Here is a 19,041-nt window from a genome sequence, read left to right as displayed (position 1 = left end):
TAGGCTACCCTTTTGTCTCAGTCGATGCCATACCAATAGGTGTAACTTGTCTCATGGCTCAACATCTAGTCTAGTTAGTCATGGGAGAGATGAAAGTCCCTACCAAGAAATCATCACTTCCAATAAATCATCAACAGAATTGGTTTAACTAAAGCAGAAATACAACCAAAAACCGATTAATTTAAAATATCAATTAGATTTGTTGGAGAAATATTAAATAATTACCATACAAATATGCAATGAAAATTAAGGAAAAGAAATAGAAAAAGAAAGAAGAAAGTAAGGACCGACAAAGGGGGACAACTCATATGAGGTGGTCAAAAGCTCCCTCCTCCATGGGCTTGGCTTTGCAGGTTAGTTACCTCACCCGAGAGGCATCACAACCAAGTTTGCCGCCCACCCCCATATGTATCCTTCATTTGCAATCAAAACTGCCTATTCATCCAAAAATTTTGTGAAAGTTACAATTTTTCATTTACCTCAAGCACCACATAGATGACATCACATGATACTCCAAAACTACCTAATAATTTTCCTCATGCATGATTTTTCAAGGGTCCTTGTGAAGCATGGCAGATTCAAATCATTTAGACAATCCTTCTTGATGATGTGTCTAGACTTATTTATATATATGCATAGTTGGTAGTGTATGAATATATTTAAAATTTATTCTATAGAGTAGTCCCGTAACCGTGTCTCAAAAAATTCCTTATTTGCAAAACTAAAAAAATAGTATGAGCAACTTAAAACTTTGCTCACTTCAGCTCATTGTAGCCCTATCAATTGGTCAAATTAAAACATTGACTCAATCCAACAATTGAAATTTTTTTACATGAATAAAAAATTATTATTTCACCAATAAAAAAAATTACTACCTGACCGAGACATTTGATCAATACATATGACATGGTATTAATGAAGTGAAGGAAATCGACTTGAATTTGACTGTCAACAGTCTTTTAATTCACATCCATAGTGCCAGCAAAAATATGTGTATGCAATTTAGTTTAATTATATATAAATGCTACTTCACCAATTAGAATTTAGAACCCTACTTAAAAGGTTAATGAGTGCATATAAATAGTCATTAATTAAACTTAAGGAGACCTAAGCTATTAAAACATTAAATTTAAAAATAAAATAAAATAAAGTAAAATTGGGTACTTCCCTTTCCACACTAATTAATCAGTTTCTACTACCAAATGTACCATTAGAATCCATAACTTAAACCTGAATTGAATTCACTTCTCGTTCTTCATTTGAAACTCATTGGCTTTATAGTACTCCTCCATCTGCCATGCATGAACTTGAGAAGGACCACTTGCCATCTTCAGGTACTGCATAAATGGTGACATTGTCTGCATGCTTGAACCGCCATAGTAAGCCATAGAGGGTGAAGGATGATGATTTTTACCAACCTCGTTCTCCATCATCCTAGACATTGAAAAGGATGACTCAGTGCACGAGACTCCTGTTAAAACAGACTCTGTGGAGGGCAACAACATTATTGGATCATAATATATCGAGTTCTCTAGTGGATCAATGCACTGCAAGTTGCTGCTAGACATACCGCCAAGTTGAGTGTAATGAGTGTCATTAATGTTGTTCATTGGCATCATCATTGGACCTTGCATGAAATAATTTGAATGGTTTTGTTGAGTTGTTTGTTCCATATCATTAAGACTTGCCAATGCTCGAGTTCCCTTCATGAATTCAACCCTGGCCTTCACATCTGCAAGCTTACCCTCCAACATACCTTCAGAGGCTCTCAACTGCCCCTCCGGCAAGTCATTGTAACGATCATCCCACATAGAATACAAAGCCTTGTCATTCTTCTTACGTAGTTTGACTATCGCGTCTTCAATCTCTTGGTTTCGGTTCTAAAAAAAGTTCGATAAATCAAGCGTCCTCCTATGACGATCTTCAATAGATTGGTTTCTATAGGTGTCAATCAAGCGTTGAATATCATTGGGATTTTGGGGCCAGATTTCTACCTCTGTGGAATTATCATCTAACTTAGGCCCATAGATGATCAGGCAGACTTGGACATCACATAGAGTTTCTAGTTCACAAGTCTTCTTCTTTAAGCCCTTCTTTCTCTTTTGATAGGTTGCATAGCGAGCCTTTTCGTTTCTTATGAGTTCCATTCTTTGTTTAGCTCGACCCATCTACAAATCTAATAGAAATCATGTATTGATAATCATATCATGAATTCTCGTATAAAAAATATTTAAAAAAACAAAAATTTGAACAAACAAATGAGCAAATAAAAGTTGCAATTCATATTTTAAAAGATCTCCAATATAAGGATGAGGAAAAATATGTTTGGTTCAAGCCAATACCACGTAATGCACTTACATCATTCTCATTGGTTAGGCCCCTGTTAGTAGGGTTGTGACCAGGGCCGGCCCTGAGTTTTTCAGGGCCCAAGGCAAACATTAAAATAGGGGTCTTTTATATGAAAATACAAAAAAAAAAAAAAAAAGAATTTTAAAAAATAACTGTGGGGCAATATGAAATTACTTAATTTTATTTAAATTGAATTAGTTTTTCTATTTTTTCCTTTCATATATAGAACAACCATGATTATAAAATTAATCTAAATTGCAGAGAAATTCAACTGAGATAGATTACAACTGAAGAAAATATTTTATTCAAGCAAAACAAAAGCATGACAAAATTTAATCAACAAAAAAATTAGATTAAAAAAATAGGCATTGAAATTAGATTTTTGGCACAAATCAAAATTAAAAGCAATGCAATCAATAATTTAAAAAAAAAAAGAAAAAAAAAAGAGATTAAATTGAAAAGCAAAGTTCTCAAATCAAATAAGAGCAATGAATTTAACAGAGCACCGCATCGATTATCTCGTGGCCTGGAATTTGGATTGGCCACTTGTTTGGTCTCCGCACAGTTTACTTCCAATTGAAGCAGGCCCGCCCTGAGATTTCCGGGGTCGAAAGCCGATAATCAACTGCTAAATATCCGGGGCCCTTTACATTTTTTTTTTCATTGAATGAATTTTTTTTTAAAGGTAAAGAACAAAAGATTTAATTATGTGATGCGAACAAAACACAATACAAAACTTTTAAATTATGTGATATAAACTATTCAACTTCAACAAATTCTTCTTGATTATGTAAATACTAATATTATAATAGCAATTAATTGAGTAAAAGGCAATACAAATATTTAATTAATTGAATAGAAAAAAAAAAATATTACCTGTGCTTGCTGCTGCTTCGTCCCTGTGCTCTGCTCTGGTTGTGTGCCTGCTGCTTCGTTGCTTTGTTGGCTTGGATGAAGAGAAGGTAGGGTTAGGAATTAGAAAAAAGTGTTGGCTTGGATGAAGAGAAGGTAGGGTTAGGAATTACAAAAAAGGGGCCTTTCAAGCTGCTGTTGGGCCTTAACTGTTGGCCCTTAATTGTTAGAAAAAAAGGGGCCTTAACTGTTGGCCCTTCAAACTACTGCTGTGTTGGGTTCCTGCTGTCAAATTGTTGGGCCATTCAATTTTTTAATAGTTCAATGGCCAGGGCCGGGTTGTCAACAAATGGGACGGGACGTGGCTATTTAGGGGTCATGAAGTATAGCGATATCCTGTAACAAAAAAAAAAGTATAGTGATATTGTGGATTTGACAAGAACTGGACTATCTCTGCAACAGGTACGTTGCATAACATTGCTTAATTTTAACTATATTAACCATATTTTAAGGTTGGTAACTAGCCTATTAGAGGACTAACCATAGGCATAAGTAACGTTAACTAATTGATAAGTTAGAAGCCCCAGATCATTTTCTATTAGATTGTGTTTTGTTTATGTGAAATACTGTGAACATCTTGAAAAAAGAAGTGTGATAAACCATTTAATATTGGATAAGGGAGGGTAAGTTATCCCGACGAAAATGTTTTAGTTATTCGCAAAATATGAATCAACTGAGTTAAAATCCGTTATTCTCAAATCAAATATGACCTAAAAAAATCAAAGTACTGTAACTGATCCAAAAAAAATATATCTTAGAATGATATCGTCTAATGCTATTGTCTAAAATATTTTAAGAAATTCACTAAGAGAGTCTGTTTGATTGGATGCATTTTAAATTAATTTTATAAAAATATTGAAGAATTAGCTATTATTGGTGGATAGAAAAACTGAAAAAGATGTATTTTTTGTAACATTTTTGTACCTAAAAAGAGAATATTTAGAATGATTCCAAATAATTATTTTTTTCATAGGGATTTCAAATCCATCATGATAAATTTCTTAATATAATATTGAAATACATAGATAAACTATCATATCTAAATATGAGCTATTCTTCTTACTTTCTCTCCTTGAATGATTAATATTAAATTCATGCATTTCAAATTCATAAATACAAATGGAGCCTAAATGTTGTGTGTGATGTATGACAGCTTCCATGGCATGGGACTATCAAAGCTGAACAATGGGGAAGAGTTTGACGAGGGCTAAAGGTTCTATGGATAACTTACATGAGGCATACAGGGACCCTCTCTCTCTCCCTAGTAATAATCTCCAATTTGATTCCTTATTGAAGTGTGTCTAATAAGGAGAAAATAAATTGTGGTGTATGTTACATGGTTTGTTTCTTTTTCATTAGAACATTTTTTGAATTCATTTCAAGGCTTTTAATATAATTTATTAGTCCATTCTAAACGTAGCAAAGAATTCAATATGGAGTTTTACTGTTTGTGGAAATTACAGCACTCAGAGATCGTGATTCATTACTCATATGAAATAAAGAAAAATGTTTCAGTGCTCACTATTTTTTTTATGGTCAAATATATTCAATCTTATTTTCTTATGCGGCAATGTTATTTTTATAATTTGAACTTATGATGGAAAAATTATAGTGTGCAACTTTTTTCTTTTATATATATGGAAATTCTATATATATTGATGTAAAGTAATAAATGACTACACATAAAAGTATGATTGAGTAAAAAATTTAAAAAGTCGGAAATCGGTGTGACTTGAACCTAATTACATAGTTTAATTTTCTTAACATACGATTTAATCTTGATTTTTAAAATAAGTAAACCGTAATTAACTGTTTGATCTGTGATTTTTTTATAATTATAATTCTGGTTTAATGTTGCATGGTTTTTTTTGGGGGGGGGGGGGGGGGGAGGGAGGGGCGGGGGATTTGGTGATAGACTGTCTAATTTGTCTTTCAAAATGACTAAAATTATATAAATCCTTTCAAAACCCCCTAGTTGCCGATGAGTTCTATGTTTTGTTTAGCTTTACCCATCTGCAAATGCATATATACTTATCATGAGTTCTTCACAGTAAAAACACATAAACAAACAAATAAATTCAAAATTTAAAAAAAATAAAAATAAAAAAAAATTGAATACAACATGATACGTAATATAAAACATAAATGAAATTCAAATTATTCAGAATGTACTATAAAGTTTATGTCAAGGAGGCTTCGTAGTGTTTTCTTGCCTCTGATTATAAGAAAAGATATGCATATTAACACCTATGAATACATATATGCCTTATATATATACGATATGAGAGAGAAACTTGTCTCTTTCTTTGAAAACAATTTCACATATTAACCTGTCCGTTTATTATTCAAAAATAGTGAAAGATTTTTTAAATTTTAATAATATATAATAATTTCACATATTGAAATGGAGATTTACATTCTAATTATGCCACGAGGAGACCTTAATCCAAAAATTGAAACAATGGAGAAAGAGAGTTGAATCATGTATGATTACAAACTTGGAGCATTAGGAGAGTATGAAGGTGAGCAAATGAACATTCATTTTGGAAATAAATGAGGGATGTGATACGTATGGGGTACCTATTCTAGTGCTAACCCAATCTAACATGTCCTACAAACACTTCTCTCTTTCCCTAATTGTGAAGGTAGGTTAGGCTTATTATTACACTCCAATCCATGTGGAGTGGGTAAGTACTGAAATCTACTAATGAGGCCCCCTTGTCTTAATTTGCTATGTTTGGTGACCTAAAAATTTTAGATAACCATATGAGAATTTGATTTCAATTTATTACAATTGGTAAATGTTAAATACTTAAATATAATTCTTCAAGGGAGAGACAACTCAGTACACGAGATTCTACTATTACAAATTTATTAAATTTCAAAAATATGCAGTCTTGTTTTTCAAGAGAGAGAGAGAGAGAGAGAGAGAGAGAGAGAGAGAGAGAGAGAAAATAAAAAAAAAAGAGTTTGTTTTATTTTTTTTCTTTTAAGTACATGATAAAAATATGTTAGATAAAAGGCAACAGCTTGAAGCAAGAGTCCAACTACCACTAACACTGTATTTGGTTGAGGGATTTGGGAAGAGATTTAAAAAAGAAAGGAAAAAAGTATATGAAACTATGTGAAATACAAATAAATTTTATTTATATTTCACTTACCTTTTCACTTTCCCTTTCCATTTCCAAATTCCTTTCCAAATCTCCTAACTAAACACAGTATAAGAGATTTTACCCCTTTTTTATGGATGGTTGAGTATTTTGGCTCGTTAAGTGAATGAGGAATTATAGACATGGAGCCCTCAATATATTTTTATACATACAAAAATTAAATCACGGGTAAAAGTAGTAGTGCACATTACTTTCCCTATTTATATAAGATATGAAAAAAAATATTATAGAACTTATGAAGATAAAATAATTGCCTCATTGTTTAACAAAATTCAGGTTACAATAAGAATAAAATTTCCAAACAAAATCTAAATACCACAAATATAATTGAATCATTTGCAACAAAACATCATTAAACAGTAGTACAAAATTACTAAGGAAAAGGTACTCCTTTTTCTTTCAAGATTATCATTGAGTTCTTGTAGACAACTAAATCCTACTTTGATAACTTGTTTAAAAAACAAAAAAATTCAAATCTCTTTAATATTATATTTTATTTCAATTTTATTCATTCTTAATAAAATATCAAGTACGTTTTTATGATCAATTATTTTTTAATAAGATGAGGTAAAAGCAGAACAAAACATACAATTATGAAGACTTGAATCATTTTGAACTAAAACTGTCCACATTGAATTTGATAGGGCACGATGATAATCTCAAAAGAAAGTAGTACTTACTGTTATTGACAAGAAAAATGTTGTTTATCACAATATCAACTTCACTCTTTTTTTCTTTTTTCTTTTTTTTTTTGTTTTTAACTTTTTATGTGTATTTAGGTAATAAATGACATATGCATGTTTGAGAATAATCATATTTAAAAATTTATAAAACCCATCATCAGAAGTCACATATGAAGTGAATTTTTAATAGCAATTGAGCAAAAGATTAATTCTTCTTGATGATACAGATTTATATAAATATCAATATAATAAAAGCAATTGAGCAAAGACAAGACAAATATTTAATTAATTGAATAGAAAAAAAGACCTACCTGTGTTGTGCTGCTCTGAATTGTTGAGAAATTCGTTAGTGCTCTGTTGTGCCTCTTCTCTCAAATTTTTGGGAAATTGAATTAATAGTTAGGGTTAGGAGTTACATAGGAAGAGATAATGGGCCCTTTTAATTTTAAATGAGCCTTTTAATTTTTTAATGAGTCAATTTATTTTAAGTTAATTTGGGCCTTCTTTAATTTTTTTTGGACTTAAAACATACATAATATATTACACTAAAATATAATAGGAAAGGCCTCTTTTTTAGGAGTATTTTGAGGGACCCTAAGCCATGGCTTGGTGGGCCTATGCCTAGTGTCACGGCCTTGGTATTTCCAAGCCAACTGTGCGGCCTTAGATGCTTATGCACGCCTTGCTTGCACCTAAGTAAGCCTTCTTTGAAAGAGAGCTAGGAGAAATTTGCACACACAAGAGAGACTTAGAGAAACTTAGAGAGAGCTCTTGGAGAATGCTTTGCTTGTATTGTTTGAATGCTTTACAACTCTTGGTTCACTTGGGTGGTTTGGGCAAATGAGGCCCTTCCTCTTTTATAGACTTACAAAGAATATTCTACAACTATAAGGGTAGAGAGTGTTCTAGACACTTCCTCCTACTGCATCTTAGTAGACTATTCTAGATCTACAAGGATGGAGAGGATTCTAAATCCTTTCCTCATCTTCTCAAAGAACCTATTCTAGAATATACAAATATTATGTACATGCTATTAAAGTTAAGTACAATTCTCTACAAAACTCTAGGGAGTTCTAAAACCTTCCAGCATTCTCTACAACCTCCTAGGGCTTTCTAGTGAGGGACAGCTTTAGAATTTATCGGTCCGTGACACTAGGGTCGGCCCTGCTTGTTAGGACATCTCCAACGGTTCATTTTTTTTTTTTTTTATCAAATTTGAGTAAAAATTTAAGTAAAAACTCAATTTGATATCAAGTGTTCCAACGGTGGAGTTTAAGCTTTCATCAAAACACCGATCAACCGGGCGAATGTCCGGCCAGTCAACTGGCCAATGTATTTTTTTTACAAATTTTTGCTTAGAGGTGGTCATCTGGGGGATATCAAGTGGTGAAAATCCAACATTTATGAATAGTAATTTAATAAAAGCTCCTAAGTGTCCTCAATTTGGTGAAATATTTTTGGTATTCTCAATTTTATACTAATCTGATGAAACTATTGGAACAAGAAAAAATAAAAAAAAAATTATCAAATTTAAATTTAAAAAAATTAATAAACTATTATAGATGCTCTTAGAGATACAAATCTAATATCATATATATCTTCTGTGAAACGCTAATCCTAAAATTGTATTTATGATTAAAAGCATTTTTTAAACCTAAACCAATTGGCTAGTATTAAGCACCTTTCGTTGTACCAGAAAGGGAGCAAATTATGAAAGAAGAAACACCAAAGTCAAACCACTAAACCCAGTTCTGCCGACTTTTCCAATTGGCTCTTAAAAAAACATCATCCACTAGCTTACTTGAATACCCATTATACTTGTTATAGATTTTATAGCCTAGTTTGAAAAGTTGACTATTTTAGTTATTTTTTAATTTTTTAATTATTTTTGGGTGACTTGACAGATTTGACAGCTGCCAAAGTAGTTGCTAAATTTGGCACATGATTTGACAGCTGCTATAGCATGCCATTGGAGAAGCCATTTTTGCCCAAACTGCTATATTATGGCTTTGGCAACTATTTTAGCAATCCATTGGAGATGCTCTAAGGCCTCGTTTGGGAAGAGATTTTTTTAATAATTTTTTATTATTATTATTAAAACATGATGTAAAAAAAAATTAGTATACTTCGGATGACTTTTTGGTTTTTTATGAAAAAATGTCTAAAAAGTAGAGAGAAAATGAAATCTTTAACTTTTTTATATAGGTTGTTGGCTTTTTTTTTATTTTTTTGGTGATTTTTTAACTTTTAAGCTAAAAAGTGAAATTACCAAACGAAGCCCCAGTTCTGCCGACTTCTCCAATTGGCTCTTAAAAAATCATCATCCACTAGCTTACTTGAATACCCATTACACTTCTTGCGAATATTATAACCTAGTTTGAAAAGTTGCTATTTTAATTATTTTTTAATTTTTTAATTATTTTTATTTAACTAAAAAAATTATATTTGAAAAAATAGATAGTTTTTTTTTATAATTGATTTGATGGTTGTGAGAAAAAAAGTGAAATGATTATGGATTATATATGACATTTTTGTTTATTAACTATTTTAGTCTATTTGTCTTTATTAGCTATTTTAACCGAAATAATTCTTCCCAAACAAGACCTATATATATATTAGAGAATATTATACTTTTAATCCTTATATATTAACTCAAATTTTACTTTAATCTTATTATTTTAATTTAAATAATTTAGTCTCTATGCTATAAGTTTAGTTTCAATATGACACTACCGTTTAAATTGAATTTTAAAATTAATAATTTTATAACCATTGTCAGCCTCTTGAAATGTACATGTAGAAGAGACGGATAATTCAGAAGGAAGAAACAAATTGCAACTGAATTTAATATATAAGAATTAAATTATTCAAATTAAAATAATAGAAATAAATTGTAGAGATTAAAAGTATAATTTATTTTAGGGCGAATTACACTAACAATTCTTATAGTTTGGAGCTCATTTCACTTTAATCCCTGACTTTTCAATTGTGACACATTTAACCCTAAATTTTAAATCTTGTTCAAAATAAAGACAATTGAAGATACCATTGCTTAATTTCAAGGGGCAGAATCGTTAATTTGATAAAATATAAACTAATTTGACAAAAATATGTAACTCCCTCAAAATTATTATACAAATCAACCATTCATAAAGTCTATAAGCATAATAGAAATATTATATTTTCATTCATCAGAGTCTTTTTTACAAAATGTATTACGTACATTACATGTTCATAAATGTTCATAACTGATAACAACAAAATAATGCCCTACGGGCTTACAGCTTTCCAAGTTATCACTTGGTTACAACAAAAGAAGAGTTCTAACTCTTTTACATATAAAGCCCTCGGCTTGAAACTTTACATTAAACAGCAGACAAAATATACAAAATGGAGCCTTCAAACCCTAAGCCTCCCAAGCTATATCCTTGGAGATGACATGTCATCTGTACCCGAAAATGGTGTCCCAAGTAGGGTGAGCCAAAGCCCAGTAGAGATATGCTACACAGTATATGAGAAATAAATAAGGCATAAGCATCATATAAATGTGGGATATTTCTTAACCGACACATATTATTTCCGTGACCATTCAATACACATAACCATAACTCAATTCATTTCCAATCATCCATTTTGAGTAAATCTATTTACCAAGTTCATAGTTATCAAACAACCAAAATGAGATTTCAACTCAATGGTTCACAATCCAATGCATTCATCAATCCAACACTTCTATTTCTTGCCATTATTTAATTCAAATTAGGGCAATCTTCCTCATTTCCAAATATTGTAACCAAGACCAAATTTCACCCATTATACACAAATAACCCCATTTTTCAAGACCTCACAAACACATATGGAGTTCAAAATGGAAAACCCCTCTTTCACAAATCAAAACTCGACCCTAACTTCACCCAAGCTTCCTAACTCCACTATTTATGCAAAAATGACAAATGTCTAGGTCAAAACTCATATTAAAGAATAAATTATCCCTACCTCAAATAGAGAAGCTCAAAGAGAAAGAAGGAGAAACTTGAAGATGCTCCAAACTTGAACTTTTTCAGATCAAAGGAAACCCACGCGACACTCTATCTTTTTTACAAAGGAAGTAGGGTAGAAGGACTTCAAATCAAGGAGTATTTGAAGAGAGATAAAGAGTTTTAGAGAGAGGGGTAGCCGATCTAGGGTTTTGAGTGAGGATGGGACCAAAAAGTGATATAAAATCACACTGCTGCGAACTGATATATGTGAGGCTCACTCGAGCGAAGGAGTTGTCGCTCGAGTGACCAGACACAACAAGTGACCTCGCTCGAGCGCAAGAAGCGTCACTCGAGCACACAATGCCAAGCTTCAGGTCTGACACCAACGCAGAAGCACGCTCGAGCACAAAAAGGCTCGCTCGAGCGAAGAAACAACTTCACAAGGCTCGCTCAAGCGCGCACACAATGCCAAGCTTCTGGTCTGCCACCAACGCAAACGCACGCTCGAGCGCAAGAAAGCTCGCTCGAGCGAAGAAACAATTTCACAAGGCTCGCTCGAGCGCAAGAAGCCTGGCTCGAGTGACGCACTTTCACCTTCCCAGAAAAGTTGTGTCTGGGAGAAAACCTGAAGACCCTTATTTCTCGCTCAAGCGCAAGAAGTCTCGCTCAAGCGAAAAGGCCAAAATCTGGGCAACAAATTTGGCAACAACCATTTGTACCAATAGACAACCAACCTATTCCAATCTCGCCCAACAAGTCCCAAAACTCAAATTCAAAGAATTAAAGAGAGGAAACAAGACGTAGACAATAACATACAACCACGGAACCCGAGTCCAGAACATAACAAAGGTCGGGGTAAAACCTGGATCACTATAAATAAATGTCAAAAAAATATTTTTGAATTTTTAAAAATTATTTTTACCCACCAAAGATAAAATTATGTAAAATTGATATATCTTTTACACATTTATTTATTTATTTTAGCAAATTAATTTTTATTATGTGTTTAGATAATGGTCATGTAACGGATGATTGTTAGACTTTTAATGTGAAATTGATGTATTTAATATATGAAATGTTTTTAGTTTTGAATTTTTTGATTGAATGGATTGGTGTAATAATAATATTAAAGTTGTCATCATATTTGACTTTTGAAAAAATAAAAACTAATTTAATAAAAATAAAAATAACCACCCATTACATGATCATCATCCAAACACATAATAAAAATTAATTTGGTAAAATAAATAAATAAATGTGTAAAAGATTTATCATTTTTACATAATTTTATCTTTGGTGGGTATAAACAATTTTTAAAAATTTAATAATTTTTTGACATTTATTTTTGTCAAATTAATTTATATTTTATCAAATTGACGATTTTGCCATTGAAATTGAGCAATGGTATATTCAATTGCCCTTATTTGGAACAAGATTCAAAATTCATGATCAAATGTGTCACAATTGAAAAGTTATGGACTAAAGTGACACAAGCCCCAAACTATAGGGATTTTTAGTGTAATTCGCCCTTTATTTTATATTATATATAAACTAGTGTATGTTCTTGAATGTATGGTGTAAATAAAAATAAATGAACAAAATGAGAGAAAAAAAAAAACAAATAGGGAGAAAAAAAAAGGAGGGAAAATATAAATAAATAAATAAAAAGAAGGAGGACGGAAGATGGGATCATGAGATCATTCATGAGATTATTCATGGGATCATCTGATGGTGGGTAAGAAAAGAAAAAAGTAAGAGAGAGTAACAAGAAAGTAAAATAGGAAAAGTAAGAGAGAATAGCGAGAAAGTAAAAAATATACACATAGGATATTTTTGTAGAAGGGTAAATTACTTTGACAATCTTGAGGTTTGGTCCAATTATATCTCACCCCTCGACATTCTGAAAATTACATTCTCACCCCTATAGTTAATAGTCTCATTTCACAAATCCCCCTGCTTATATAAAAAGCAACAATTCCTAGTAAAAAAATAAAGGAAATTGCATTAAAAAAAAAAAGAGTAAAGCAAAGGAAAGGGGAAAAAAAATAGAAGAAGTAAAGCAAAGTAGGAAAATAGAGAATGCATGAGTTCAATATCTTCATTTCGTCTAAATAATTACAATGATAGAGGGTTAGTGTAATTTCTTAAATGTCAGTGGGTGATATATATTAAATCCAAACCTCAAGAGGTGTAAGTGTAATTCACCATTTTTAGAAAATATATCTCAGTTGTTATTCTATAGTTTGAACGGATCTAACTCGTCCAAATATCCTAATAGAACAAAAATATATTAATGATTCAAAAATACTCCTATTTTTATTAACAGTAAATTGCAAACACATCTCTTGAGGTTTACTTAAATTACAAATTACCCCATGTAGTTTTGGAAATTACATTATGCCCCCTAATATTTCTAATTTCATAACAAATAAGTCTTATTATTAATAAATTATCAAGTTAATTAACATTTTTTAATAATGTTAAACTTTTATTTCAATTAGATGAACAGTTAGAAATTTCACTTTTTCAATTAATTCTGTTAAATAAAAAATTATGACAAGAAGATATTTGTAATTTTTCAAACCATAAGGATAATTCATATTTTAAGCAAATCTAAAGGGGTATATTTGTAATTTATCCTTTTATTATATAATATATATATATATATATATATATATATATATATATATGTATGTATGTATGAGAGTGTCCAGACTGTCACAATTAATATAAAAGTTCCAAAGTCAACTTTGTAAAACAACTGAGCTATTTCTAATCATAAAATTGTTGATATGCATATATCATTCAATATTTATAGTCTTTTTTTAGCTTTTAAAATGAGGTATTCTCACCAAGAAAACAGTCCCCATGTATGTTTCATGAGGTGGATGTTGAAAATTGTCTTCTAACTTTCCAAACAAGTTAGTTGTGTTACAGTTCGACTCCATAACTTGTAAAGTTGTGCTAGGGATTAATTAATTTCATAAAGAACAAGAAATGATTATTTCACTCAACTCTATCTTTTAATGAATCAACCGAAGCATAGGTGTAAGATTATATATATAAACCTACTAAATATGAATACTTCGATAAACATATCATACTCGTACTGCAAAATACTAGATATTAATATTTTGTATGATATTTTTACATATGTATCGAGTATATAAAACACTTGCTAAAAAAAATTCCTCTTAATTTTATTGTAAAGTTGTACCTCAATCAGCATAGTACTATTTTATGTAAAGGTGAAACTAATTCCATTGATTTTTTTTTTTTAATACTTAACATGATTTTAAAATTAAGTTTTGATTTGTAAATTATTTAATATAATGACATTTAATTGTGATCAATGATATCCCACTTCATCTATTCTAACATATTTATGTCTAAGTTTTGACATTGAATGTGAATGGTAAGTTAAATCTTAACCAACTAAACTAGTGAACTAATTTTTAAATTATTCTAAATTAAAAATAAATATTTATTTAACAAATGTATTTATCCATACTTGTATCCTACTTTTTTTTAAAAAAAATTTACCGTATTGATATATCCGGATACAAGCTCATTTTTTTTACTTTTTATTTTTTTTTAAGGTAAATTACACATTAAGTATCACTTTAATTCTCTCAACTAAAAAATAATACACTTTGTCACATTAAATTATCAATTTGTACTAATATTAAATTTCCTTTAAAAAATCATTATATAAATGAAAAAATCTTCTATTTTGCTTTTTATTTTCCTCATTTCTTCTACCCACGTCAGCTATCATTGCTACCTACACTTTGGCTACCATGGTTGTTGTGGCCAGTAGGTTAGAAGAAAACAAATTTTTCTTAAAAAAAAAATATTTTAAACATTTTATAATATTTGAATGGCTGTCACAGTTGTTTGCCGAGTGGGACGTTAAAAGAAAATAAGTTTTTTTTTTTTTTTTTAAAAGTTAAGATTATTTTAAGCGTTGTATAATATTTAAGATGTTAAGTATAAATTATAAGTCAATTTTTATTCACAAATTGTCAACTAAAAGGTTAATATTGGTACAAATTACTAGTTTAATGTGATCTTTTTTTAGTTAAGAGGGCTAAAATTTGTCTTTTTTCCATTTAGTAGACTTCTTTTTCTCAAAAAAAGAAAACAATTACTTTTTTTAATTTGTAAAATTGTCTACAGGCGTAAAATTTTTAAAAATTAGCTCAAAATAGAAAACAAAATTTAAAAATTACTAAAAATAAAATTAAAGAATTGTTTCGTAATTTTTTGACTATTTTAGAATTTAGAAAACCAAATATATTTGAGAAGTTTAAAAAGTTACCTTTTATTAGTAAAAGAAATTAGCGAGTAGTTCCTTTTACGATTTCATCTTTTCTATAATACTCAAGATTTTAATTTAAATTATTTATCTATTTTGATTAAGTAAAATTGATGAAAAAATAGTATTTTAATTATTAAGCTCAATATAAGTATTCTATTGATTCTATTTAACGAAAATAGACAAATAGTTTAAATAAATCAAAAGTTTAGGGTTTAAATTGATAAATTAAAAATTCATAATTTATTTTTTTATAAGATTCAAACCTTAGAGTTTTTTTTTTTTTAATTTTATAATTCCCTCGAAAAAGGAATTTGGGGGAAACATAATAACTCACTTTTATTATGTAGCCAAGAAATAAAGAATAGCTCACTTAATGTGTGCTATAATTTTTTGTTGATCAAGAGTACAAAACAACAATTGAAGCTATTCGGTGTAACTTATTAGAGTTACTTATAAGAACATTAGAGAAAATTAATTTTTTTAAGAAAACTCCGAAGTTTGACCCTTGCAACAAAATAAATCTTGAGTTTTTAATTTTGTCAACTTAAATCTTAATTTTTTTTCATTTGATTTATTAAGTTTAATGACTAAAATATATTTTTTTTTCATCAATTTTACTTAATGGAAATAGGCAGATGGTTTAGATTGAAAATAAAATAAAAAATTTAGGGTTATAAATTGATAAAATTAAAAACTGAGGGCTTATTTTGTTACAAGAGTTAAACCATGGGTTTTTTTTTTTTTGTAATTTCTCAAACAAAATTATTTTAAAAGTCTGTGCTAGACTATTTGATACAATTTATGCTTATGACCAATATAACACGTGACCTTGGTGTGTCAACTATGAGATGTTGATGATCATGTGACACAAGTCAAATTCTCTCACTTCTAATCCTACACATGTTTTTGGTGTACACATTTTAAATTTTTTTGTCAAATTGTATGGTTTACATTTATCAAATAAAATTCATGCAAGTGAAAACATTAGTTATAAATTAGTAGTTGCAAGGTTGCTGGAAAGTACAACCAATTTTGTTGATACAACCCTAAAACATAAAATGCAAAGGGAATATTAACACTAAAAATACTTTCACTATTTTCTGATGTTTGATGCAATAAAATAAATAAATTCACAACCAACCCAACATGAGCTAATTTAGAACAAAAATATTTTTTATTTAATAAAGATGGAAACATTTTCCAAACCTAACAAATGGACAAAAATCTTACCAATACAAAAGTAGCAAATTTTCCAACTTTGTTTCTGATTTAAACCATGCCCTCTTATTTTTGGATTAGGGGATCCTGCTGTGGTGTCCTAGTAGAGACTTTTTTCAAATTCTTTTCAATAATCTAAAAGTATATTATTCATATAAAAGATCAAATTAATCACACATCTGCCATCCTACAATCAAATTTTAATCGTTTTAAAAAAAATATCAATATTATGTTAATCATTTATTTTTTGAAAACAAATGTACTCTTATTACAAAACTATAAATGTTCAATCAATTTGATTTTTTACATAAATTATCTACTCAACAAATCTTACAACATAAACGGTTTAGATTATCAAAAAAAAAAAAAAAAAAAACTCAAGAAAATATCACACCAGCACACCACAGCAGGATCCCTTGGTCCCTCATTCCTTGATCTACTTGGTCCCTCAATGCAGGTCTATAAAAAATAATTCAAATAATCTAATAATTATAGCCTGTTTTTATTTTATTGCTCAAGTCTCTGAAACATAAACAAATATGTTTTTAAAATAGATCAACCATTCTTTTCATAAACAAATATAATAAAATAAAAAGATTACGATTATCAAATCGATTTAATTTTTTTCATAGACGATATACACGGCGAGCCCTACAAAATGAAACGTTTCGAACCACCGAAATGGACATGTGGTGAGCCCCGTGAGCCCCTCAACCTTTCTAGAATGCTTCCCTCCTGTTATTGTCATTGGTAACCATTAGATTCTTGAGTTGAAAGTTCAAACACAAATATGCTTTAGTAAATTAAAATAGATCCATACATCTTCCTTCAGATATGTCCACAAGCACTAAAGAGGATTTGAGAATCCACAAAGGAATGAAGCAAAATGGAAGTTTCACACAGATGCTACATATAAAATCCAAATATGTGAAGGAGTTTAAAAGACAGTAACCATCCTTTTACCCCTATGGACTGGCAAAGAGGAGAGTGAATGTTCAGAACACATCTACTGGGGCATTGTCTTCTGGCTGGCCTAACCGAAGCATCACTATTCATCAAAGCACCATGTAAATGATCATAGGAATTGGAAATGACATCTGCAAATAATTCACATAAATTGAAAGTTAATTGACAGTTAACTTGACAGTGAAATCTCTGTTCTGTCAACTGTTCCACTTAAGGTTGCTTTGACCTAAACTTAAGGATTAATAATGTAGAAAATAATTATAACAATCATTAGTAGAAAATAACTATAAGAATCATTAGCCTACAATTTGTTTGAACATCCCCCATTGAGCTTGCTCCTCATGGGCAGAAACCATCTATTCCAACAAACATTAAAAGAGTCAACCTTTAGAGGCTGCAACAGAAGTAATTTTTCACAATAACATTCTCATCAAAATATACTCATCTTGCAAGTGCCTTTTCTCAAATTTGGAAGGGATAAGGGAGCTAGATTTTGGAATAATAATATCTGCTAGGACAAAATGTATCTTTTATCTCACAACAGAAATGTTAAAGAGAACATATGAGTGATAATTGTGAGAATCAACCAGCAAATACTAATATTTTCACACAAAATGCAGCTAGAAATGACAGTATAAAAGGTTTAATGGATAATCTAAACAAAAAAGGGAGCACTGCAAAAGTGGAATGACAAACATACCCCAGCAAGCCACGGCCCTGCCACGCTCTAGGTGTGACTGTTAAGTTGATAAGTGCACCTTGCCTCAAAACCACTACAGGTATTTCACGGTCTTGATTGGACAGAGCTTCAGAAGCAAGCTTTGGCAACAAATCATCACCAGATTCCACATTCCCAAATTTCACAATTTGGTCTCCAAGTTGTAAGCCATCTTCAGGTGCTGGAGAAGCCTCAGCTATCTCATCAACCAATGCAAATGGTATGTTGACAGTTGCATCAACATCCATGGCACTGATAGTATTTCCATGAAGTACATTGTGGGGGGAGGATGCAGATGTATCAACATTAACAGATAAGTCCTGATTATTTGACCCTTCAACATTACCTTACAAATATAAAGAAGAAAAACAGTCAATTAGTTGCAAATAAAATTCAAATTTTAACTAAATATCCAAAAAAAAAAAAAAAATCCTTTCTAAAACCTGTAACGATCAAGTATTTCAAAACTTGACTCAAGAACATTATACCATTCCACTCATTTCTAATATGAAATTGTTGCTATAGAAGGAACTTATTCATTGAAAAACAATAGTTGTAAACTATACCTAGGCCCTGCTCCCAGAGCCTAGGATGTCAAAATAATGGCAATAGAGATGGTGTTATATAGAAGTCCTAGCTAGGACGTTATAGGCTATGTTATATGGACTCGAGTATTGGTTTCGAGTGCGTATCGAGAGATCGAACCCTTCAAACTTCAAATTAA

General features: G+C 30.4%; 1 protein-coding gene and 1 long non-coding RNA gene across 6 annotated transcripts in view; both read right to left on the bottom strand.

The window, feature by feature from the left end:
• Positions 1-1,006: 1,006 nt before the first annotated feature.
• On the bottom strand, positions 1,007-3,595 carry LOC114292539 (uncharacterized). Its single transcript, XR_003639743.2, has 2 exons — positions 3,226-3,595; positions 1,007-2,176 (listed from the first exon to the last, which is right to left on the bottom strand). It is a non-coding gene; the product is annotated as an uncharacterized LOC114292539 (long non-coding RNA).
• Positions 3,596-17,173: 13,578 nt separating this feature from the next.
• Positions 17,174-19,041, bottom strand: part of LOC114272242 (putative 26S proteasome regulatory subunit p27) — a 116,474-nt gene continuing 114,606 nt past the window's right edge. For 2 of the 5 annotated variants that reach the window (XM_082924820.1, XM_082924816.1), the window contains one exon: positions 18,112-18,663. In XM_082924820.1, the coding sequence (XP_082780946.1) occupies positions 18,182-18,663 (482 nt within the window). In that variant the 3' untranslated portion in view covers positions 18,112-18,181. Of the gene's footprint in view, positions 17,369-17,403; positions 17,731-17,861; positions 17,956-18,111; positions 18,664-19,041 lie in introns of those variants that run through there. The other 3 variants (XM_082924819.1, XM_082924818.1, XM_082924817.1) reach the window with 3 other exon arrangements.

The sequence above is a fragment of the Camellia sinensis genome, chromosome 4 (assembly GCF_055761805.1).
Source record: "Camellia sinensis isolate YWXY chromosome 4, ASM5576180v1, whole genome shotgun sequence".
Classification (NCBI taxonomy): Eukaryota; Viridiplantae; Streptophyta; class Magnoliopsida; order Ericales; family Theaceae; genus Camellia; species Camellia sinensis.
The sequence above is the reverse complement of the archived record's forward strand: the minus strand, read 5'-3'. Positions and strand labels throughout refer to the sequence as shown.